General features: G+C 36.9%; 1 protein-coding gene across 1 annotated transcript in view; it reads right to left on the reverse strand.

Moving 5' to 3' along the window:
* The window catches only part of LOC137043769 (uncharacterized), a 51,125-nt gene extending 23,862 nt beyond the window's left edge, over positions 1-27,263 (reverse strand). Inside the window, exons 1-2 of the mRNA XM_067420185.1 lie at positions 27,081-27,263; positions 12,543-12,679 (exon numbers count right to left, since the gene is read on the reverse strand). Coding sequence (XP_067276286.1) covers positions 12,543-12,679; positions 27,081-27,263 — 320 coding nt within the window. The remainder of the gene's footprint in view (positions 1-12,542; positions 12,680-27,080) is intronic.
* Between the last annotated feature and the right edge of the window lie 184 nt (positions 27,264-27,447).

Raw genomic sequence — 27,447 nt, forward strand, 5'->3', positions numbered from 1 at the left:
TTTTTTTTAACACTTATGCTCTCACTTAAATGACCAGTAGAGGGCAATATTGTATAAGTTTTCAAGCAAAAAACCTTGCCTCTGTGTGTGTGTGTGAATGGTTTTCTAGCCTGCTGGAGACTTAAACCTGAATGCACACAGACTCATGGGGACTTCCCAATGGGTACAAAAGCTTATAAATCAGACAGAATGAGTTCTTTTGAAAAGGTGAAAATGCAGAAAGTTGTGTGATGGGAAGGTTTTGGGGTAGGAGCAGTGTAGGATAACAGAATATATGATTTGTACAGCATAAAAACCATTAAGTCTATGCTGAGTCCCCAGAAAGATAGTGAACCAGACATGAGTGTGTGTGTGTGTGTGTGTGTGTGGGGGGGGGGGGGGGGAATGGGCTGCTTTATACCTGCAGCTTACTACAGTGTGTGTGTGTGTGTGTGTGTGTGTGTGTGTGTGTGTGTGTGTGTGTGTGTGTGTGTGTGTGTGTGTGTGTGTGTGTGTGTGGGCCGGTTTATACTTGCAGCGTTACAGTGTGTGTGTGTGTGTGTGTGTGTGTGTGTGTGTGTGTGTGTGTGTGTGTGTGTGTGTGTGTGTGTGTGTGTGTGTGTGTGTGTGTGTGTGTGTGTGTGTGTTCTTTTTTCTAGCCTGGTGGGGACTTCAACCTGAATGCACACAGACTCATGGGGACACGTGTCACTGATTTCTACTGTGTGTGTGTGTGTGTGTGTGTGTGTGTGTGTGTGTGTGTGTGTGTGTGTGTGTGTGTGTGTGTGTGTGTGAGAGCCACTCTTCTGTCTAAAATGATTACTTCTCAATGCTGTGCTTTGGCCTGCATTAAAGGATTAAACATATTATTCTGGGTTTGAATAAAAAAATTAATGTATAAAACCAGTTTATTTGTAGGGCATTTACAATATTGTTTTATATAATTAGCTAAATAATTGTGTTAATACAAATAATTATTAATAAAAAATATAAATATAAAAAAACATTACTAACAAAAGAAAAAACACATTTAATTGTCTTTAAAAAGAAAAGGGGAAAAAAAGTAGTGCGTGTAACTTAAAAATGAGAAGATTAATGCCTTTTGTTTAAGGACAAAAATGAGAACCAATGAGCTACCGGCATATAGAATAACCAGAAGGTGAGAGTGTAGCCTTATTTAGTAACCAGGTTGGATATGTCCTAGGAACACTGTCTTGAAGATAAAACTATTGTTGTTATTGCAAAACAGTGAAATAAAAACAATGATCTCTCACTGTTTAGATTTTGTGTCTGTCATTCCCCTTCCCCCTCACTCTCCCTCTCTCAGGATCACTCTATGTGTGTGTGTGGAGGGGGTCTCTCTCACTCTGTGTGTCACCTTGTCTCTTGTTTTTTCATAATTTAACCTTTTCATATCATAGGCTATCAGCAATATCTATCACTTTATTGTGAAAAATAAGTTTTAAAAAATGTATTATATATATATTGAGCTGCAAAAAATACATTTGCACATAATTGAAAGTGATGTCCTAATACTTTTAATTGTTTTCTATAACATGGGCTTTAAAGAAGGTCATGCGCTGTGTTTGCAAAGATCACGTATGACACCTCTTTAAACTAATTATTTATTGATAAAATTCAAATGGATAAAAAAAAAAAATTCACATGATCTTATAAAAGTGGCTGTTTATAATAAACTTCTATAAATTTTATGCACGCATATTACTCTTACCTGACACTGATATTAAAATCATTGTTGCGGTCTCTGTGATTTGGCTTAATTTATTTTTAAGAGAAGTGTAAGGATAATACAACTTCAGCATTTGGACAGTATTCTGCACTCATTTGAAATTGACATTTGACATCACCTGACATAAAATTAAAGAATAAAATGTAATTGATCTCAGAGATGTGAGTGTTGTGGTTCCTGGTCATAGCAGCACCAGTTGCTGCAGTTAATGAGGTGAATTCAAATGAATTTGACATAGTCCCATTATTTATTTTTTCCCATATTAAATGCCTATTGCATGCTGTGCACAGTTAAGCTGATGCCACCGGGGTGGCGGTGCCCCCGGCTTGGGCCCGTCATCGCTGCTCGCAGCTTTAATTATTATTATTATTATTATTATTATTATTATCTTTTCGCCTTTTGGGCATTTTTGGGGCACTTAACGTGCTCGAAAACTCTTGAAACTTTGCACACGCATCGGAATGCGCGGCCAACAGGGTCTGGCACAGGCGTTTGACCCGGGCGTGGCAGGGGGGCTCAACAGCGCCCCCTTGAAAAACAGGGTCTATATATTAAACACACTTGCACGTACATGTATGAAACTCGGTACACTTATAGATCTCATCGGGCCAAACAACTTCCGCACTCATAGTCATAAGCTTCGCCCAACAGGAAGTGAGCTATTATGGGTTGTTCGGAAAACGCATGCTCTGGAATTTGCGATACTCCTCCTAGACGATTCACCCGATCAGCACCAAACTCGGTCAGCATGAAGTCAAGACACTGAGGATGCCAAATTGCAAGCAACTTTTTGATACCTCGAACGGTTTGGCCGTGGCGAAGAGACAAATTTATGGCGAGATAAGGGAAACAGGAAGTGTGTTATAACTTTTGCATACATTAATTCATTTTGATGAAACTTCAGCTGTGTGTTCGTTGTAAGAGGCCGATCACATGGATATGACTTTTGTGAGTCAAAGTTATAGCGCCACCAATTGGCAGCAGGAAGTGTGTCACTTTTGTCCAAAGTGGGGGGTTAGTTTTATCTACATTCACCAAACTCGGTATATATATTGTACATTTCGAGCCGGACAACTTTCTAATTTACAGTCATTAGCTCTGACCAACAGGAAGTCAGATAATTTGGTTGGAAGATAACAAGAAGTGGCAAAGCGAGCTCTGAGTTTTTACCATCTCCTCAAAAGCGATTCATTCAATCTCCTCCAAACTCGGACAACATGAAGTAAATATACAGAAGATGCTAAAATGCGAACGGTTATTGGATATCTCAAACGGTGGTCCCGTAGCAAAAGCCTAAAAAACACAAAATAAGAACACAAGTGCCTGGTTCATAAATAAGTCTATACTCCCACCTGCTGGTTATTCTATATATCACACTGTTTTTTTTTTGTTTTTTTTTCAACACTTATGCTCTCCCTTAAATGTCCAGTAGAGGGCAATATTGTATAAGTTTTCAAGCAAAAAACCTTGCCTCTGTGTGTGTGTGTGTGTGAATGGTTTTCTAGGCTGGTGGGGACTTAAACCTGAATGCACACAGACTCATGGGGACGTCCCAATGGGTACAAAAGCTTATAAATCAGACAGAATGTGTTCTTTTGAAAAGGTGAAAATGCAGAAAGTTGTGTGATGGGTAGGTTTAGGGGTAGAAGCAGTGTAGGGGGACAGAATTAATATTTTGTACAGCATAAAAACCATTACGTCTATGCTGAGTCCCCAGAAAGATAGTGAACCAGATATGAGTGTGTGTGTGTGTGTGTGTGTGTGTGTGTGTGTGTGTGTGTGTGTGTGTGTGTGTGCGCGCGTGTGTGTGTGCGTGTGTGTGCGTGGCTGTGTGTATGTGTTGTGGACGGGGGAATGGGGGATGGGCTGGCTGATTTGAGTTGCCTGCAGCATACTTCAGCATTACTACTGTGTGTGTGTGTGTGTGTGTGTGTGTGTGTGTGTGTGTGTGTGTGTGTGTGTGTGTGTGTGTGTGTGTGTGTGTGTTGTTCTAGCCTGGTGGGGACTTAAACCTGAATGCACACAGACTCATGGGGACTTCTCAATGGGTACAAAAGCTTATAAATCAGACAGAATGAGTTCTTTTGAAAAGGTGAAAATGCAGAAAGTTGTGTGATGGGTAGGTTTAGGGTGTAGTGAAGGGGGACAGGATATATGGTTTGTACAGCATAAAAACCATTACGTCTATGCTGAGTCCCCAAAAAGATAGTGAACCAGACGTGTGTGTGTGTGTGAGAGAGAGAGAGAGAGAGAGAGAGAGAGAGAGAGAGAGAGAGAGAGAGAGAGAGAGAGAGAGAGAGAGAGAGAGAGAGAGAGAGAGAGAGAGAGAGAGACACTTTACTGTCTAAAAAGATTACCTCTCAATGCTTTGGCCTGCTTTAAAGGAATAAACATATTATTCTGGGTTTGAATAAAAAAATAAATGTATAAAACTGGTTTATTTGTAGGGCATTGACAATATTGTTTTATATAATTAGTTAAATAATTGTGTTAATACAAATAATTATAATTAAAAATATATAAATATAAAAAAAATTACCCCCCCTCTCTCTCTCTCTCTCAGGATCACTCTGTGTGTGTGTGTGTGTGTGTGTGTGTGTGTGTGTGTGTGTGTGTGTGTGTGTGTGTGTGTGTGTGTGTGTGGAGGGGGTCTCTCTCACTCTGTGTGTGTGTCACCTTGTCTCTTGTTTTTTCATAATTTAACCCTTTCATTTCATAGGCTATCACAAATATCTATCACTTTATTGTGAAAAATAAGTAAAACAAAAACATATATTATATCTTTAATTAAATACTGGTCTTCTGAACTTACAAAATTTTGAGCTGCAAAAAATACATTTGCTTATAATTGAAAGTGATATCCCCCTCCCTCTGTCAGGATCACTCTGTGTGTGTGTGTGTGTGTGTGTAGGGGGTCTCTCTCACTCTGTGTGTGTGTGTGTGTGTGTGTGTGTGTGTGTGTGTGGTGTGTGTGTGTGTGTGTGTGTGTGTGGGTGTGTGTGTGTGTGTGTGTGTGTGTGTGGAGGGGGTCTCTCTCACTCTGTGTGTGTCGCCTTGTCTCTTGTTTTTTTCATAATTTAACCCTTTCATATCATAATTGCTATCAGCAATATCTATCACTTTATTGTGAAAAATAAGTTAAAAAAATGTATTATATATATATATAAAATACTGGTCTTCTGAACTTACAATATTTTGAGCTGCAAAAAATACATTTGCACATAATTGAAAGTGATATCCTAATACTTTTAATTGTTTTCTATAACATGGGCTTTAAAGAAGGTCATGTGCTGTGTTTGCAAAGATCACGTATGACACCTCTTTAAACTAATTATTTATTGATAGAATTTAAATGGATAAAAAAATTACATTTCACATGAATTTATAAAAGTGGCTGTTTATAATAAACTTCCATAAATTATATACACGCATATTACTCTTACCTGACACTGATATTAAAATCATTGTTGCGGTCTCTGATTTGGCTTTATTTATTTATTTATTTATTTATTTATATTTAAAAAAAATATTGAATGCCACACATATTGAAATAAAAACAAGCATGCTTTTTGCAGCATAAGACTGGTGAACAATCACAAGCTACGGTAGGTCAAAAACACATGAAGAGAAGTGTAAGGATAATACAACTTCAGCATTTTGACAGTATTCTGCACTCATTTTGAAATTGACATTTGACATCATCAGAGATAAAATTAAAGAGTAAAATGTAATTGATCTCATAGATTTGACTGTTGTGGTTCCTGGTCATAGCAGCACCAGTTGCTGCAGTTAATGAGGTGAATTCAAATGACTTTGACATAGTCCCTTTATTTATTTTTTCCCATATTAAATGCCTATTGCCTGCTGTGCACAGTTAAGATGATGCCACCGGGGTGGCGGTGCCCCCGGCTTGGGCCCGTCATCGCTGCTCGCAGCTTTAATTTTTTCTTATTATTGATTATCCAAATTTTTTAATTCATACTGAAAGCTAGAGGGCGCCCTTGAGCGGAAAACGCCACATTTGCCTCAGAAAAGTAATGATGTTCTGTAAACAGAAGTTAGAGACGCTTTGATTAAAGATGACGACAATAAACACGACTGCAGCAAAATATGGTGTATTTGAGTTCTTCAAGCCGTCAAAGGTATTTTCATAGTAATAAAGTGTATTATAATGCAGTGCTGATTGACATAGAATGCTATAAAATAACGCATCGTCTGCCTCACTCTGATGAGAAGCCACATCACAGCTGATATCAGCTCACACACACTCGCCTGACGATATAAAGTGAGGTAAAACATGTTATTAAACGTTGTCTTTTGCTGAACAGGTTTATGAACGCTTCACTAGTTTGTGAAGATGTTTAACTCGTGTTGCTTTTTTAACGCACGTTATAAACGACTCAAACTCGCAGTCTTTCAGACGGAGCAGCGTTTATCACAGAGCCGCTCTTCGCTAACACACAGGGCATTTATTTATTTTATTTAAATCGCAGCCTCTGAGCTTTCATAATCGCACACAAGCCAAATCGCGATTGCGGTTCGATTTCGATTAATCGTGCAGCCCTAGTTACCTGGTTGCCTTACATTTTGAAAGTTCATTGAAATTGAAAATTTGAGTTAATACAAGGAAAAAATTTTTTTATCAAAAACCTTTATTTAAATATTATTAAGAGTTTGTAAGCATATTGGGTAATCGTGTGTGTTTTATTTATGATGACGCAGTAAAACATGCCAAATTGTGCTTTTTTATTCTTTATCAAATTTTTGTATGTGGTTCAGATATAATAATATTGTGAGTTTCTATTTATTAATTCAATTTACTTCATTGTATCAACTCACATTTTTAATTTCAATAAACTCGAAATTTGAAGGCAACCAGGTTACTTACTTTTTTAAGTTAAACCAACAAAAAATGTTTTACAGTGTGCAGATGACCAACTCAGATTAGACGGTTATGATTAGGGATACTTCAGATGTGTAGTGCTTACCATGATGGTTTTGAATAGATTGAAATATGATTGGAATCAAAAAAGGAAAATAAAGTTCAGTGCAAGTTCTGAGTTCTGTCATATCGGCTAAATAACATAATGAGAACATTATACATTATTGTGTGTTTGGGACATGACTTTAATGGTGACACTTTGGTTTTTGTAATCACTTTGGATTTAGATTTATATGTTGGTCATCAGCTTTCAAAAATAAAGATTTATCGGCATTGGACAAAACTTTATATCGGTGCATCCCTCGTTTAGCTGAGTTCTTATCACGGCCTTGCTCTTTAAAATCATGCTTGTGAGCTATGGATATCTTTTCTTTATCACAGAATGACTTTAAGAGCTGGTTATGATTCAAGGCGTTTTCAATGGTTGGAAGCAAAATAGGCAAGAGATCATTTTAATGGCCATTATCACAAAATACAGACACATGACAGTACATTATCTCTCTTATTACACGGATACTTACCAGATAAATGGACGTGGAATTGAATGGAGCTTATTATTTATAATTAGCAAAATGGCACCAATTATTATTACACAACTATTCAAATACACACTACCAGTCAAAAGTTTGCAGTCATCCATGTTGAAAACATTTGTGCTGCTTCAGATTTTAGTGGCAACAAATCAGTTTATCATATTAATCACTAGCATAAATTACTTTTTTTTAAAAAGTATATATATATATATATATATATATATTGTAAGTGATGGTGATAATATATTTCATAATATTAATGTTTTTATGTTTGATCTTCTTGGGACCAAAATTCCTTTCAAAAACATAAAAAATAAAATAAAACAAACATAATTATTCTAAACTTTTGACCAGAAGTGTACAGTGCAGAAATCATTATAAGTAATTATGTGGTGCAATTGAGCATTCAGAATCTCAGAAAGCTGTGTATTAAAGGGGACTATTATGCAAAATTCACTTGAACACAGATGTGTGTGTAAATAGCCCAGAGTCCTGCACGGGTTCGGGTACCGACTCGGAAATTTTGCGGAAACGGGTGAAAAACATCCAACTGTGTCGGATACGGGTGCGGGTCAGACAAGGGGGAAACACGGGTCTAACATAATTTTAAAGCAGTCTCGTGCGAATGTAAAAATGCATGCATATTTTTAGGAACACATCTACAAAAATATGTCTTGCCTGTATTTCAAGTTACTTAAATCATTTTAAAATAATATCAGGTTATTTGAGCTCGCGCCGCTGTAGGCCCTCCCAGGATTCTCTCACTTCAGAAAATCACAATTGGCTTCATGGGGGTCGCACACCGGAGGGGAAGCTCAGCGCCAGACGCGCACATTATATACGCGTACGTGAGCTCAGTTAATCCACTTCTGACAGAAGAGCTGCACGATGTGTGTGTCTTGTAGCACAGGGTGAAATCAGTACATTGGCGCTCTGTGGCGCGGCAGAATTTTGAACAACTTCCTGAGTTGCCGTGGACAGGCGCTAAATGCCGCCGCCGGTGTCCATACACTCATTGAAAATAATGTGTTTGAATTTTAAAGACGGTGCTGTAATTACTTTTGTATGACCTGGCAATAAATGCGTAGGCCTATATAATGTTATATGCTAAGCTGATATTATTTCAGGTGCGGGTCGGGTGTCGGTTATATTTTACGCGGGTCGGGTCGGGTGCGGATTTTAATTAATGCTCCGTGTCGGAAAGCGGGTCGGATGCGGTTTAACGCACCGCGGGTACGGGCGGGTGCGGATTTACAAAATCGAACCCGTGCAGGACTCTGAAATAGCCAGCCTATATAGATAAAAATCCACCCAATGCTTTTTTTTATAATCTCCATCATTCATTATCAATCTCTCATGATGTGCTGTTTCATAATTCCCCCTACTCCTGCGTAAGAGTATGGAAAACCTGCCCATGTCTGTTGATGATCTGCCCTTTAGACACACCACTGAGTGAGAAGCAGAGACCACCTTTCGGTTTACTCGCTGCATCAGCGCTAGAATATTACAATGACTCAAGCCAATGAGTTGACTCAACATAACTCCACAACAACTAATGGTACATAAACGTATCCAATGACAGAATTCATTAACGTCCAGGTGTGTCTAAAAGTGTCAACCTGAGACCTCAGTGTGTGTCCCTACTGTCCACCACAGTGACCCCCTGAATGTGTGAGTGTGTGTATATATATATGTTAAAACACTGTGGTATCAAATGTTCTAATTTGTTACACCGGTTATTTAAGTTCAAGTTATGTTATACAGTGTTGTAATATTTTCTTTCTTATTACTATCAATTATTATTATTTATGTCAATGTGTATTATTATTTATGTAATTCGCTTTAGCAATATTGTATTTTTACATTCATGCCAATAAAGCAATCTTGAATTGAAAATTGAATTGAATTGACTCATCTGCTCCACAACTGGTACTTTCTGACTTTTTGGCTGAGAGAGATTGGCCTGTTTTGTTGTTTGACGGAGTCTCCAAAGCTCAAGTAAAGGATCCGCCCATTCCTAGAAGGGGGCGGGGATTAGCAGCTCATTTGCATTTAAAGGGACACACACAAAAACGGCATGTGTTTGCTCATACCCAAATGACGCTATAATAAATGATCTGGTGGGTGTTTTGAGCTGAAACTTTGCTGACACATTCTGGGGCATGATATGATACCCATCTTGTCAAAAGGGGCATGATATGTCCCCTTTAATGTGGCATTTCTTTATAGGATTTACTGAATTGTATTCTGATCATCCTTGTTTATCTGATGGTCTTTACATGATCTGCAGGTGATCCTCAATAATTCCAAGCCGCACTTGCCGCCCCAGAAAGCCATGTGAATGCCTATGCAGGACAGGAGTTTCCAGATCAGTGCGCGAGGCCGTAAACAGAGCAGCGTTTTCGACTGTTACCTGATTTCTCCACGTCCCAGTGAGGGTAGAGTTTACAGATGGGGTTGTGAAGGGCATCATTTACATTGCATGATTTAAAAACCACCCACCAGTTTGAAAACCCACAAATTTATAACAGCCACCTTTGTTCTCATACTCCTGAAAGGAAACCTTAGTGGTGTAGAATAGGGGTTGCACCGACTAGTCGACCTTAATGCTCTGTCATGACGCTTTAAGCTTGACGTCGACTAGTCGCTGGCCTATAGAGGGCGCAACAGGATAAGCAATTTCCTGACACACAGGCTCTGTTTTTAAAAGTTAAAAATTACAGATAAATGCATACTCCGAGAGCTCTCCACAAGACATGTCTTATTATACCATCTGGATGCTCAAAATTTATAGGGGGAATGCACACTTATTGTACACGTAAGTTAATCATTGCGCTAAACTAATGCATGCTGCATTTCAACGCACACACACAGCCGATTGCACATCAAATGGAGATCGCGGGCGCCTCGCACAAATCCATTCAGTAGCAGAAATGTATTGTCAACACAGTTCTGGGATTTATCAATAAAATAGCTTAGAAACTGAAAAGTTCTAGCATATATTTCTTGATAACTAAAACTCACAGCTTCACTATTAGTAGAGACGATGAATTCACACGCAATCACTCACTAATGCATTCCTATACATGTAATCTTTATCCTGCTACTTTATCTGTATCTTATTTAGAATGAGCAGAAATCTGTGAGAAATATATAACGACCATAAGACAAAAGAACTGATACAAAAGCTGTAATGTCGGATTAATAACCTTATGGGCAGCGCTGTGTTATATGCCATGGCCGTCCTGTGCACAAGAAGACCCGCGTTCGCGTCTCAGCTCGAGGCTCAGGCTTATTTATTCATTAATGACGTTAGCAGCGACTAGTCGACTCGCATTTCATCACATAAATGTCGACTTTAAAAAATCGGATGTCGTTCAACCCCTAGTATAGAATCACTCTGGCTCTCCCTGAGGTCAATGCAGAAGATCTGACAGTAAATTAAGCTTAAAGTTGAATATAAAGAAATTAAAGAAAACTCACCTCCAAAATGAGAAGCACGGATCGGCGGCATTACGTTCCCTAAGGCACATTGCGGTGTAGTTGAGTGCGTGATGGACGCCTGCGTCTCCATTGACTCAGAAGTCAAGCACACAAACTCTTTTACGGCTGTGCCATATTTCTGAGATTAAATGGCCAGAAAAATACCACAGCCCTGTTGCCAAACTCCTGAAGGAAAATACAGGTAAAGGGAGACACGATTCAACCCTTCAGCGGCTTCACCAGAGGGCAAAGCTGAGCGATGGGTATCTGTAAAGCCTGATGAAATCAGAAGATTCATAGACTGGCTTTAATGCATAACTTGATTTTCTAAGGAAGACTCACTAAAGCTGCATTTATTTGATCAGTAAAAATAGTAATATTGTGAAATATAATTACAATTTAAAAGAACTGTTTTCTGTATGAATATATAATAAGATGTCATTTATTTCTGTGATCAAAGCTGGATTTTAAGCATCATTACTCCAGTCTTCAGTGTCACATGATCCTTCAGAAATCATTCAATATGATGATTTGATGCTCAAGAAACATTTATGACTATTATCAATGTTGGAAACTGTTGGTTTTGCTGCTTCAGGTTTCTGTGGAAACTGTGATTTTCTTTAATGAACTGAAGCATTTATTTGAAAAAAGTCTTTTGTAACATTAAATGTCTTGTGTATATATATATGAAGACAATGTTTTGCAATAGAGGGTGAAGGCTCACAGAACTCTGTATTTATATAATCTCTCAATTAAAGCCCTACAAAACGAGTTCATCCACGACTCGTCCCGGGATGTAATAACAAAGCGACTGCATGCTAAATTAGCTTTAACTTCTGAACTTCCTCCAACACAGTTAGATTATTCACGCTGGAACAAAACTCATGTCTCGGTTCAGAGATCCAGAACCATCGACCGGCCAGAATAAAGACTTTTGGGTGTTGAAAAATGAGCTATGATTGAATTAATGAGGTGGCATATAATATCATTTCATTCACACACTAATATTATCTTGCACATGCTAAACCATGAACTCAGACTGAAGGCTAATGTTTTTTTTTTTTTAATAAAAGAGACTGCATTAAAACTATTAAATGGGAGAGAAGTGGGTTGAGCTGATAACTGGTTGGTATTATAGTAGGACAGAAATGTAGAAAATGTAATGGTGATGTTTTTTGTTAAAACATGTCAGTTTAACTCGTAAATACGATCTTTCTGACATGACTTGAATACACATAGCTCACATTTGCTGACAGTTATGGCTATATATTATGGCGTCATATATCGGTCTTAAATTTCCCCAAAAAAGGCGTTGACTCCATCAAAATGAAGAGGTACGGGCAGAATGACCGGAAGCAATTGCATAGAGCCGTCGGTCAACCACCATCTGTCTAATTTAGCATGCACTGACACTCAGAAACATGCACTTATTTAAGTCCTATCCGGAGACGTATATCCCAGGGATTTGCTTTATCATGTTGTTCAACAACTGTACAGCTGACAGATGTTACGCAATACTGTCTTATATAACAAAGCAAACTGTACCGAGCCCTTCTGATAAAGAAATTAACCCGTACTTTGTTTAGTTACAAAGCAAATCTAAAGAAGAATAAGTGCTATGTCATTCATTTAAAATAAAAGCTCAATCGGCTGCCTTTAAGTTCACTCAAATGCATCTTTGGAGAAAGGAGGCCGAAGGTTGTTGCTTGCTTACTACATACTGTGCTAAGGGCCAAACGGGTGACGGATCAGGAGTTCAGGCTGTGTTCTTGCACACTACGGGGTCTAAAAGGCACAGGCGCACACCACTGCTACCACCACAATGTTGCTAACGGTTGCAATGACAGCCACCCACATCCAGACGGACTCGCTGGCGTATTTGGCCTCCTCTTCTTCTTGGGCTGTTTTGGCGAGGCTGGCTTGGAGGTTCTGGAGGGACTTGTTGACATTGTGTGGAGAATCCATAAGGGCCTCGCTGACTGCTGGTAAATGCTGTGAGACAAGGGAGAAAACATGGAGGATGTAATTAAGTCAGTCCTAAAAAATAACTTTTATCAAAGGGGTTCTATCCTGCTGTTCAGCTATTTTGCTATTTGGTGTGCTTTTCATAAGATGAGGCTTCATAGAGACAGGAACTAAACAGGGGTTTGTTTCCCAAAAGCATCATTAGCAAACTATGGTCGCAAGTTACATCATTTCCAACGAACATTCGCAAACGGCTTCGCAAACTTGTGTGATTGCAACGACAGTGTTCCTTGTTTGCATGACGTGGACTTAATAAATCCTAATCTTTAGCAAAAGAAGCAAGCTGACATTCAGTATGATCATATATTTTATTTCGAATGCATACAAATGTAATTTAAGTATTTTAGTTCGTCAACAGATTCGTTGAAGCACCGTTTTTGAAGAGTGCACATGTACACAAGAGCGAGCCTGATGTGCCATGTCCATAAATGATAGCAAAAATTCTAGTTTCGATCTCAAAAACATTCATTAAAAGTGGTTATTACTCCACCACCTGTGGACATCATTAACCAATGTGGTAAAACAGCAGATTTGTGACAATACAGTTTCGGGAAACAAGTGTCGTGACAAGTTAGTTGATTTCTTTACCAATGCATCGTACTATAGTAGTTGAGCAGTGAGTTACGTCAATGTATGGGAAACACACTCCAGAGCGTTACTGACAGACTGGGAAGAGAGAAGCCGCAACAATGGAGAATATGGGGAAAATAATCCACATTCAACCAGGATAACTGACTAGTAGAAAAAAAAATTGCAGTTCAATAATATATACACTATATTGCAAAAAGTTTTGGGACCCCTGCCTTTACATGGACATGAACTTTAATGCCATCCCATTCTTAATCTGTAGGGTTTAATATGGAGTCGGCCCACCCTTTGCAGCTCTAACAGCTCCAGCTCTTCTGGGAAGGCTTTCCTCAAGGTTTAGGAGTGTGTTTATGGGGATTTTTGACCATTCTTCTAGAAGCTCATTTGTGAGGTCAGGCACTGATGTTGGACGAGAAGGCCTGGCTCTCAGTCTCCGCTCTAATTCATCCCAAAGCTGTTCTATCGGGTTGAGCTCAGGACTCTGTGCAGGTCAGTCCAGTTCCTCCACACCAAACTCCTCATCCATGTCTTTATGGACCGACGCTTTGTGCACTGGAGCGCAGTCATGTTGGGACAGAAAAGGGCAATTTCAAATCCACGCTTTGCATTTCTCTTGATGTACGGCTTGGATGAGCTGCTCGGCCATGGAAACCCATTCCATGAAGCTCTCTACGCTGTTCTTGAGCTCATCTGAAGGCCACAGAAGTCTGGAGGTCTGGAGCTGTTGACTCTGCAGAAAGTTGGTGATTTCTGCGGACTGTGACCCTCAGCATGCGCTGACCCCGCTCTGTGATTTTACGTGGCCTATCACTTCGTGGCTGAGTTGCTGTTCTTCCCAATCGCTTCCACTTTGTTATAATCCCACTAACAGTTGAGCGTGGAACATTTAGTAGTGAGGAAATGTCAGGAATGGACTTATTGCACAGGTGGCAACCTATCACGGCCCCACGCTTGAGTTCACTGAGCTCCTGAGAGCGACCCATTCTTTCACTAATGTGTGTAGCCAAGTGCTTGATTTATACACCTGAATTCAGTGATTTGGAGGAGTGTCCCAATACTTTCAATACTCACAATTACATAGCCGAGTTTTTACTATATATCTAACTTTATATCGGTGGCCAGTAACATCAGGATAAAATTATGCTTCATAGTACTGCATACGTGACTGTACGGGGATGGTAGCATCTGGTTTAAAAAACATCTCTATTTATCATGCAAATTTCTGATTGCTCCCATCTGGCGTCTGATGTCACCAGTCTGGAGGTGTACAGGTGCGTTCTGGGTAGTGTTGCTCTTCATCACCTGATTGCTGCTTTAGCTCCATTCATCATATCCAGACTCATTCATCGCTCTTCTTCTGACCTGAGAACAGCTGTTTAAAGGTTGAAGAAGGACTCCTTCATTAAGAGTGAAAGTAAATCTGAGGCATGGGGATAAAAGCATGAGAAATCTCATGCAGGAATTAATGCTTAATCTTAATTTAAATTAATGATGTGTCACTTTGAAAATAAAGTGATATATAGTTTGCTCTCATTACTTTTTTAAGATTACTGAATGTGCCTCGTTACTGCTCCTCAAGTCTTAATGTTATCAAATTAAGAGCCAAAGATATTCAAAGTTCAAATCAGGTCAATATTATATCCCAGCTAACAGGGAACATTAAATAACGTTCTGACAAATATATATATATATATATATATATATATATATAGTGACTTATCCGTCTTTAGAGCACCGTCTTTTGGATGAGACGTTAAACTGAGGTCCCGACGCTCTGTGGTCTTTAAAAATCCCAGGATGTCCTTCGATAAAGAGTAGGGGTGTAACCCCGGCATCCTGGCCAAATTTGCCCACTGGCCCCTGTCCATCATGGCCTCCTAATAAACCCCATAATGATTGGCTTAATCACTCGGTCTCTTCTCCACCAATCAGCTGGTGTGTGGTGGGCGTTCTGGCGCGATATGGCTGCCGTCGCATCATCCAAGTGGATGCTGCACATTGGCGGTGGTTGAGGAGATTCCCCCCTTCAATGTAAAGTTATGACTAACTACATAACTAATTCATTACATTTATATAGCGCTTTTCTAGGCACTCAAAAAGTTAATTATTGTGAGCAGCAACAAGGACAATTAAACATGGATGCAGTGGTTTTAATAATTTATACTACGCATACATACGACTAACTAAAGAATACATGTTTATACAGAGTAACGACAAAAAGAAAAAGATAAAGGAGAGAAAGGACGGGTTCAGAATGGCATTTCACAAACATTCCTACAGAGAGCCAGCAAAGAACAATATCACCTTAAACAGGGTTACTAGTCTTAAAGCACATCTAAATTTGTATATAAATGGATATATAATATAATGGATATATAATAAATGGAATTTATACTTGCATGGGTTGCTTTGTGTTGAGTATAAAAGAATGTGTGTGAGTCCTCTCAGAGCGATCTGTGAGCTGGAGCGCTGTCTCTCAGTTCTCCCCAGTGATCATGTCTCCGATCTACGGGAAGTTTGAAGGTAGTTTGAGAGTGAATGTTGCCAAAAGGAGAGGAAGGTCTCCTTCCAAGTTGTGGAAGTTCCTTGACCGTTAAGATGGTGCACAGTGCCTGTCTGCCTTTGTCCGAGGACTGAGTAGCGGAGCGTGCCGACTTTAAGGGAAACAACCAACATGACTGCACCGCCAAGCCAGGGCCGAGGCCGCATGGCGAGGGGCAAGCTGGGTTCAGAGGACAGGAGGAAAGTTCTGAGGCATAACATTATGACGGTCCACATTTTGCTGCCAAAACAGCCCTGACCCATTGAGGCATGGACTCCACTAGGCCTCTGAAGGTGTCCAGTGGTATCTGGCACCAAGATGTTAGCAGCAGATCCTTCAATTCCTGTAAGTTGTGAGGTGGGGTCTCCATGGATCTGACTTGTTTGTTCAGCACATCCCACAGATGCTCAATTTGATTGAGATCTGGGGAATTTGGGGGCCAAGGCAACGCCACAAACTCGTTGTTGTGCTCCTCAAACCATTCCTGAAGCATTTGTGCTATGTGTCAGGAGCATTATCCATCAACATGGATGGAGGACCCAAGGTTTCCCAGCAGAACATTGCCCAAAGCATCACACTGTCTCCGCCGGCTCGCCTTCTTCCCATAGTGCATCCTGGGGCCATGTGTTCCCCAGGTAAGCCACACGCACACACACACCCGGCCATCCACATGATGTAAAAGAAAACGTGCATAATCAGACCAGGCCACCATCTTCCATTGCTTTGTGGTCCAGTTCTGATGCGGTGGACAGGGGTCAGCGGCTATGCCGCCCCATACGCAACAAACTGAGATGCTCTGTGTATTCTGACACCTTTCTATCAGAACCAGCATTAACTTCTGGAGCAGTTTGAGCTCCAGTAGCTCGTCTGTTTGATCGGACCACACGGGCCAGCCTTCGCTCCACACGTGCATCAATGAGCCTTGGCCGCCCATGAGGCCTAACCATCACAATTTGGCCCTTGTCAAACTCGCTTAGACATTTTTCCTGCTTCTTGCTGCCTAATATATACAACCCACTTTTTAAATATATATTATGTAATATACCCCTGCCACATAAGTGACAAGAAATTAAAATATTCTGTTTTAATCCTACAAAATCAAGAAAAAATTCAAAACAAAATTTCAACAACATAATTCTGAAATAATAGACAATGCTGTTTATATATTCTCATTGTTTTAGATACAAATGTTAATGTTCAAACTCACATGAAAAGAACCATAACCATAACTGATGAGAATAATTTTACTGATTTTGCACAGCTTGCATTCAAATCATCATGAGCCTCATAATATGTACATTTAATAAATCAGGCCTTTAAAAATGAGACTGCAGGTCGCCTTCTAAAGTTCCTTCGTCTCTTCATCCCAGGCAGTGAAATTGCTTTTCATTACTTCCAGCTCATTGCAGACCAAACCGAAGGTGCATGAAGCAAAACATATAAAGTAAAATAGGCAACATTTGGCCGAAGCACTCGGTATAATGAAATTACAATACAATCTGTGCTACAACTGAGCTGAATCAACTGTGAGCATTTTGCTCCAGAAGTCATGTGCATAATCAGGCGTCCCGCTGCCACATGTCAGTACATTTGGATATTAAAAGGTCAGCAGGCACATGCGACCCCACACAAGAACTCATGTTCACTAATGTGTGCTGTCTTGTTGAGCAATGCTGACCACATTTACAAGTATGAGCTCTATTATAAAAAAATATAATTTTAAAAATAAGATCAGTAAATAATATCCAAATTATTTCCAACAGCTCCATACTCTTATGCAACATTAATTGTTTATTTTAATTTTGAGAAGCACCAGAGACTTTGCTCGTTCCCATGTAGTTATAAAAAAAAAAAACATTTCTGAATTTCTGAATATGAAACTTTTTAGGGAAACATTACATATTTTTTTCATTCTGCAAACAGTATGGGAATGCTACCTTAAAATGTTCTCTAAACATTTGGAAAAAAATATTAACTTTTAAAATGTGTATGAATAGCATTTTTGTGCTAATGTTTTGAGAACATTATTAAAAGACCAGAAAACTTTAAACATACCTTATATTAATGTACTGTAAACTTTGAGAGAACCTTGCCAGAACGTTCTGACAATGAAAGGCAATAATATAATAAAATGTTAATTTGGTGCTGCTTAAACATGATGCTTAAATCTGAATCTGTTTTTTAACGCTGCAAATGATAAAGCATTTACCTGGAGAACAGCTGTTTTCCATACACAAGTCCAGTCAGCTTTAAATCACACAACAAGGCACTGATGGATCAACGCAGGAAGGATGCAAATATCATACAATTTATGAACCTGTTCCTATCAGGGCAACTTAGGCCGTATTAATATGTTCGATGGATGGAAAGATCAAGAGAAAAGAGGAAGAAAAGGCAATTAGAGGTTCATTGATGTGAGAGGATGAAGAAAAGAAACAAATAAAGTTATTGAGTACCTTTAGGTTTCTGCTCCAGATTTGGCTGACAATAACAGACTGACGATAGCAGTCACATCACTCACACTACACAGATTACACGTGTGTGTGTGTGTGTGCGTGTGTGTGTGCGTGAGAGAGAGAGAGTAATCTTTATGTGGAGGATTAGAGTCCGTCTGAACTGATCTGCCTCTTACCCTCTCAGCAAATCAGACAAAATCACACACTATTTAGAGACTGGCAATTCAAAACAGCCAAATATTTCTCCTGCTGTTCATCGATCCTTCAGTTTTCTCGTGTCTCATGTCTCGTGTCCTCCATGTGATCAGTAACGCATGCACATACGCATGTGCTTTAATCCAAACGAAAACATTAAGCCTTTGAAATGATTTATCAGATTGGGTCTTTCAAGCATGTAAACCAGATGGACAGAAGAAAGGCTGAATCCAGGAGGGTCATGGATAATGGCGGAGAACATCTGGCCATGATCGGCACTGACCTCCCTCATCTCTTCAGCTCTCAAAATGATCCCTGTTCAGACAGACCTACCAAAACGATATAAAAATACAGATGCACACCCATAATAAAGTATAACAAAAATTAAAGTTGAATTAATGACGCAAATCTAAAAGACGTTTTTTCTGCAACCCTTTATTTGTTTCTAAAACTCAGATTACTTTCTTCTAGTTTATTAGTTTATAAAATGGTTTAGATTCACGCTAATGCGTGAGAAGCTCATCAAATATCATCCATCTTTTTAATCCAGTTATATGACACAACTAGAGTATTTTCCATTAAAACTACAATGCACTCAGATTGCAAGAGGGAATTAAACCAAACATGAAAATCAATCCGTCTCCAGCTTTTCTGACATTCACATTTCAGAAAATATTATCCTCAAGTAAGAAATGCAAAATCTTGTGCTGCCCAGACATTTGACTCTTCACAGTGCTTTACCTGTGCAGGAACAGCACTGTGAAGCAGGAAAAATGGTCAACCGTAAGGATTTGAGTGAGTTTGACAAGGGCCAAATTGTGATGGCTAGACGACTGGGTCAGAGCATCTCCGAAACTGCAGCTCTTGTGAGCTGTTCCCGGTCTGCTTACCTGAGGAACACATGACCCCAGGATGCATTATGGGAAGAAGGCGATGCCGGCGGAGGCAGTGTGATGCTTTGGGCAATGTTCTGCTGGGAAACCTTGGGTCCTCCATCCATGTGGATGTTACTTTGACACGCACCACCTACCTAAGCATTGCTGAGACCATGAGCAGGATAATGCTCCTGACACAAAGCACAAATGGTTCAGGAATGGTTTGAGGAGCACAACAGCGAGTTTGAGGCGTTGGCTTGGCCTCTAAATTCCCCAGATCTCAATCCAATCAAGCGTCTGTGGGATGTGCTGAACCAACAAGCCTGATCCTAAAGGATCTGCTGCTAACATATTGGTGCTAGATACCACAGCACACCTTCAAGGGTCTAGTGGAGTCCATGCCTCGATGGCTCAGGGCTGTTTTGGCAGCAAAAGTGGGACCAACACAATATAAGGTCATAATGTTATGCCTGATTGGTGTATTCCCCCACTGATAATTTTATTCAAGTGTTTGCAGCACCGAAAGAGAAATAATTCAGTTTTGTAGTTATTATTATCAGAGACTGGCACACATATACTGTATGAGCATAGCCATAGTAAGGTGATGAAGCCTCAGTATATATAATGCTCAGCAGTGACATGTTTTAGCATTATTGTCTTTGACGTTTGCCGCCTCACCTGTGCAGGACGAATCAAATGTCAGACAGAGACCCTAAACTCTGCCTAAACCATCCGTCACTGGAGTGTGTAGAGCAGGATGACACGGCTTCTTACTGTCATTTCTTGAAAGCTCGCTTAGGAAATAGCTTTTATATAAACTTGAAGGAATGTGACTTCCAAAGGGCTGAGTGATGTTAGAGGCCTTGGACCGTACATTAAATATGCGTAGTAAACATGCCCTATAACTCCACTCTTCATGATTCTCAAAAACACAAGAAATGCCTAACCTCACATTACTGAGACTCTAAGCTGTGATAAGCCCTAAAAAACTGCTTTGGTAACACTTTATAAAAGCATAGTTTATAAAAATGTATACAAGTAACCTAAATGGTCATGAAATATTGATGCAAGTTGAAATTATTTATTATGTTTAGGGAAACAGCCCACAACAGTCAGTTTTACAGTCTACTGCCATTACACAAAAATATCTGACCGATCAGAATCAAGCATTTCTGACATTAAAATAAAATCTAATAATGCTGTTACAGTATGGCAAGCCGGGTTAACATTTAATCCTTGAAACATAATAGTATCTATTTTAATGCTACTAGTACTTATTTTTTAGATACTAGTATCTATTCCATTAACTAGTAGCCTACTTATTCATTAGGTACTAGTGCCTATTATTTGTACATTGTGCTAATTAGATTTTAATTAGATATTAATGAGATGCTTGTACTAATTCAATAGCCCCTAGTCCTTATTTATTAGCTACTAGTGAATATTCATTAGATACTAGTGCTTATTCATTAGCTACTAGTGAATATTCATTAGACAATAGTGCTTATTCATTAGATACTAGTGCTTGTTCATTATTCATTAGATACCAGTGCTTATTCATTAGCTACTAGTGAATATTCATTAGATACTAGTGCTTATACATTAGCTACTAATGAATATTCATTAGCTAATAGTGAATATTCATTAGCTACTAGTGCTTATACATTAGCTACTAATGAATATTCATTAGTTACCAGAGCTTATTCATTAGATAATAGAGCTTATTCATTAGCTACTAGTGAATATTCATTAGCTACTAGCTACTAGTGAATATTCATTAGCTACTAGCTACTAGTGAATATTCACTAGCTACTAGTGAATATTCATTAGATACTTGTGCTTATACATTAGCTACTAGTGAATATTCATTAGTTACTAGTGCTTATTCATTAGATACTAATGCTTATTCATTAGATACTAGAGCTTATTCATTAGCTACTAGTGAATATTCATTAGCTACTAGTGAATATTCATTAGATACTAGTGCTTATACATTAGCTACTAGTGAATATTCATTAGTTACTAGTGCTTATTCATTAGATACTAGTGCTTATTCATTAGATACTAGACCTTATTCATTAGCTACTGGTGAATATTCATTAGATACTAGTGCTTATTCATTAGATACTAGTGCTTATTCATTTGATCCAAGTGCTTATTCATTAGATCCTACTGCTTATTCATAAGATACTAGTGCTTATTCATTAGCAGTGTTGGGTGTAATTAGTTTTAATTAGTAATTAGTTACTGTAATTTAATTACTTTTCCCTTGAAAAAGTTAAGTAAGGGATTACTCTGTAACTCTGTAATGAATAAGCACATACTAGTGCTTTTTCATTAGCTACTAGTGAATATTCATTAGATACTAGAGCATATTTATTAGATACTAGTGCTTATTCACTAGACAATACTGCTTATTCATTAGCTACTAATGCTTATTCATTAGATACTAGTGCTTATTCATTAGATACTAATGCTTATTCATTAGATACTAGTGCTTATTCATTAGATACTAGTGCTTATTCATTAGATACTAATGCTTATTCATTAGATACTAGTGCTTATTCATTAGATACTAGTGCTTATTCATTATGGTTATTCATTAGCTAATAGTAACTAATGAATAAGCACAAGTTATTATCTAATGAATAAGCACTATTGTCTAACGAATAAGCACTATTATATAATGAATAAGCACAATTATCTAATGAATAAGCACTATTATCTAAAGTATAAGCACTATTATCTAATGAATAAGCACTATTATCTAATGAATAAGCACTATTATCTAATGAATAAGCACAATTATCTAATGAATAAGCACTATTATCTAAAGAATAAGCACTATTATCTAACGAATAAGCACTATTATCTAATGAATAATCACTATTGTCTAATGAATAAGCACTATTATCTAATGAATAAGCACTATTATCTAATGAATAAGCACTATTTTCTAATGAATAAGCACTATTATCTAAAGAATAAGCACAATTATCTAAAGAATAAGCATTATTATCTAATGAATAAGCACTATTATCTAATGAATAAGCACTATTATCTAAAGAATAAGCACTATTATCTAATGAATAAGCACTATTATCTAAAGAATAAGCACTATTTTCTAATGAATAAGCACTATTATCTAAAGAATAAGCACTATTTTCTAATGAATAAGCACTATTATCTAAAGAATAAGCATTATTATCTAATGAATAAGCACTATTATCTAATGAATAAGCACTATTATCTAAAGAATAAGCCCTATTTTCTAATGAATAAGCACTATTATCTAAAGAATAAGCACTATTTTCTAATGAATAAGCACTATTATCTAAAGAATAAGCACAATTATCTAATGAATAAGCACTATTATCTAAAGAATAAGCACTATTTTTCTAAAGAATAAGCACTATTGTCTAATGAATAAGCACTATTATCTAATGAATAAGCAATATTGTCTAATGAATAAGCACTATTATCTAATGAATAAGCACTATTATCTAATGAATAAGCAATATTGTCTAATGAATAAGCACTATTGTCTAATGAATAAGCACTATTGTCTAATGAATAAGCAATATTGTCTAATGAATAAGCACTATTGTCTAATGAATAAGCACTATTGTCTAATGAATAAGCACTATTGTCTAAAGAATAAGCACTATTGTCTAATGAATAAGCACTATTGTCTAATGAATAAGCACTAGTAGCTAATGAATAAGCACTATTATCTAATGAATAAGCACTATTATCTAATGAATAAGCACTATTATCTAATGAATAAGCACTATTATCTAATGAATAAGCACAATTATCTAATGAATAAGCACTATTATCTAAAGAATAAGCACTATTATCTAACGAATAAGCACTATTATCTAATGAATAAGCACTACTATCTAATGAATAAGCACTATTATCTAATGAATAAGCACTATTATCTAATGAATAAGCACTATTATCTAATGAATAAGCACTATTATCTAATGAATAAGCACTATTATCTAAAGAATAAGCACTATTATCTAATGAATAAGCACTATTATCTAATGAATAAGCACTATTATCTAATAAATAAGCACTATTATCTAAAGAATAAGCACTATTATCTAATGAATAAGCACTATTATCTAATGAATAAGCACTATTGTCTAATGAATAAGCACTATTATCTAATGAATAAGCACGATTGTCTAATGAATCAGCACTATTGTCTAATGAATAAGCACTATTGTCTAATGAATAAGCACTATTGTCTAATGAATAAGCACTAGTAGCTAATGAATAAGCACTATTATCTAATGAATAAGCACTCTTATCTAATGAATAAGCACTATTATCTAAAGAATAAGCACTATTATCTAATGAATAAGCACTATTATCTAATGAATAAGCACTATTGTCTAATGAATAAGCACTATTATCTAATGAATAAGCACGATTGTCTAATGAATAAGCACTATTGTCTAATGAATAAGCACTATTGTCTAATGAATAAGCACTATTATCTAATGAATAAGCACTATTGTCTAATGAATAAGCACTATTGTCTAATGAATAAGCACTATTGTCTAATGAATAAGCACTATTATCTAATGAATAAGCACTATTGTCTAATGAATAAGCACTATTGTCTAATGAATAAGCACTATTGTCTAATGAATAAGCACTATTATCTAATGAATAAGCAATATTGTCTAATGAATAAGCACTATTGTCTAAAGAATAAGCACTATTATCTAATGAATAAGCACTATTATCTAATGAATAAGCACTATTATCTAATGAATAAGCAATATTGTCTAATGAATAAGCACTATTATCTAATGAATAAGCACTATTGTCTAATGAATAAGCACTATTATCTAATGAATAAGCACTATTATCTAATGAATAAGCAATATTGTATAATGAATAAGCACTATTGTCTAATGAATAAGCACTATTGTCTAATGAATAAGCACTATTGTCTAAAGAATAAGCACTATTGTCTAATGAATAAGCACTAGTAGCTAATGAATAAGCACTATTATCTAATGAATAAGCACTATTATCTAATGAATAAGCACTATTATCTAATGAATAAGCACAATTATCTAATGAATAAGCACTATTATCTAAAGAATAAGCACTATTATCTAACGAATAAGCACTATTATCTAATGAATAAGCACTACTATCTAATGAATAAGCACTATTATCTAATGAATAAGCACTATTATCTAATGAATAAGCACTATTATCTAATGAATAAGCACTATTATCTAAAGAATAAGCACTATTATCTAATGAATAAGCACTATTATCTAATGAATAAGCACTATTATCTAATAAATAAGCACTATTATCTAAAGAATAAGCACTATTATCTAATGAATAAGCACTATTATCTAATGAATAAGCACTATTGTCTAATGAATAAGCACTATTATCTAATGAGTAAGCACGATTGTCTAATGAATAAGCACTATTATCTAATGAATAAGCACTATTGTCTAATGAATAAGCACTAGTAGCTAATGAATAAGCACTATTGTCTAATGAATAAGCACTATTGTCTAATGAATAAGCACTAGTAGCTAATGAATAAGCACTAGTAGCTAAAGAATAAGCACTATTGTCTAATGAATAAGCACTATTGTCTAATGAATAAGCACTATTGTCTAATGAATAAGCACTAGTAGCTAATGAATAAGCACTATTATCTAATGAATAAGCACTCTTATCTAATGAATAAGCACTATTATCTAAAGAATAAGCACTATTATCTAATGAATAAGCACTATTATCTAATGAATAAGCACTATTGTCTAATGAATAAGCACTATTATCTAATGAATAAGCACGATTGTCTAATGAATAAGCACTATTGTCTAATGAATAAGCACTATTGTCTAATGAATAAGCACTATTATCTAATGAATAAGCACTATTGTCTAATGAATAAGCACTATTGTCTAATGAATAAGCACTATTGTCGAATGAATAACACTATTGTCTAATGAATAAGCACAAGTTATTATCTAATGAATAAGCACTATTATCTAAAGAATAAGCACTATTATCTAATGAATAAGCACTATTATCTAATGAATAAGCACTATTATCTAATGAATAAGCACTATTATCTAATGAATAAGCACTATTGTCTAATGAATAAGCACTATTATCTAATGAATAAGCACTATTATCTAATGAATAAGCACAATTATTGAATGAATAAGCACTATTATCTAATGAATAAGCACTATTATCTAATGAATAAGCACTATTATCTAATAAATAAGCACTATTATCTAAAGAATAAGCACTATTATCTAATGAATAAGCACTATTATCTAATGAATAAGCACTATTATCTAATGAATAAGCACTAGTAGCTAATGAATAACCATTTATAGCTAATGAATAAGCACTAGCATCTAACGAATAAACACTAGTAGCTACTGAATAAGCATTGGTAGCTAATGAATACACATTAGTAGCTAATGAATAAGCATGAATAATGAATAAGCACTATTATCTAATGAATAAGCACTATTGTCTAATTAATAAGCACTAGTAGCTAATGAATAACCATTTATAACTAATTAATAAGCACTAGCAGCTAATCAATAAGCACTAGTAGCCAATTAATAACCACTAGAAGCATCAAAATAGACACTAGTAAATTTTAAGGATTAAATGTTAAAATTGCTTGCCATGGTTAGAGTTACCAATGTTTTAATTCTATCAGCCAATCTAAATATAAAAAAAAATATTATATGCATTGCAAATGCAACTTTAAAGACAATTTTCTTAATATATATATATATATATATATATATATATATATATATATATATATATATATATATATATATATATATATATATATTTTATATATATTTTTTTTTTTGCACCCTCAGATTTTCAAATAGCACTTAGCCAAATATTGTCCTAACAAACCATACACCAATAGAAAGCTTATGTATTCAGCATTCAAATGCCCTTTTGACTGGGTTTGTGATCCAGGGTCTCTCTCTCTCTCTCTCTCTCTCTCTCTCTCTCTCTCTCTCTCTCTCTCTCTCTCTCTCTCTCTCTCTCTCTCTCTCTCTCTCTCACACACACACACACACACACACACACCAATGCATCATCATCATCATCTCTGACCGGGACTGTATGAGTTGGGGAACAGATGTGACCGGTGGCCAGTTCTAATTAGCATTCTAGCACTTGATAATCAAGAGCCCAAAGAAAAGCAGGTTGATTAATCAGCATCATCACCAGATGCTCCATGACACTCACCGAGCCTTCAGGTGCTCTTTATTATTATGAATAGGTTGAAATATATTTAAATCTTTTTCAATTTAAAATAAATGAACTGAAACTACGTAATGCATATTTGGATCCCCCTTCATTCTATTGCATAAAGCACTGCGCTGATACGCTTCAGAATAGCCCCGATTCTAAATGTAATTGATCATATTTTTTACTTTGGCTAGGTTTTTAAAGTCTATTTGAAATGCATTATTTCACTAAGTCTGAAAGCGTCTCCCTTTAACTTGTTAAAACACTCAAACATCAGCTGCCAAAAGTTGCACTATATTGAAACACTGCTAAGGCGAGCAGTGGCGCACCACGCTATTCCACAGCAATCTGCGAGTCAACTAATTAGCCTCAATTACACATACAAAAGCATTTCATGACCAAGCCGTAAATCCTACCTGTGCTGCCATCAGTGATAAATCCATCCAGGTCTGGTCCCGTCTGCGGATGAGATGCGTTGCTGTTGGGATGAGATGAGCTGAACTCTCTTGCTCGCGCGCGTCGCTGACTGTCGCTGCTGTGCGCGCGTGGCTGCCTGCTCTCCCCGGCGCGCTTCTGCTGACGAGCACAGCTGCAGGCATGCACGTGCACGCCACCCTCGCAGAATTATTTATTCAACTTTTTTTTCCTTTGACAGTCAAATGCTCTGACTGCCTCTTCACATCTTAAGGGCTGTAAACCCTTTTGGATTTTGAATTATAGCTGAAGCTAGTTTCATTAGCATATCAGCACAAAAGATATCTTAGAGCAGGCCTATGCTAAATC

Source organism: Pseudorasbora parva, chromosome 16 (genome assembly GCF_024679245.1).
Source record: "Pseudorasbora parva isolate DD20220531a chromosome 16, ASM2467924v1, whole genome shotgun sequence".
In the NCBI taxonomy this organism is placed as follows: Eukaryota; Metazoa; Chordata; class Actinopteri; order Cypriniformes; family Gobionidae; genus Pseudorasbora; species Pseudorasbora parva.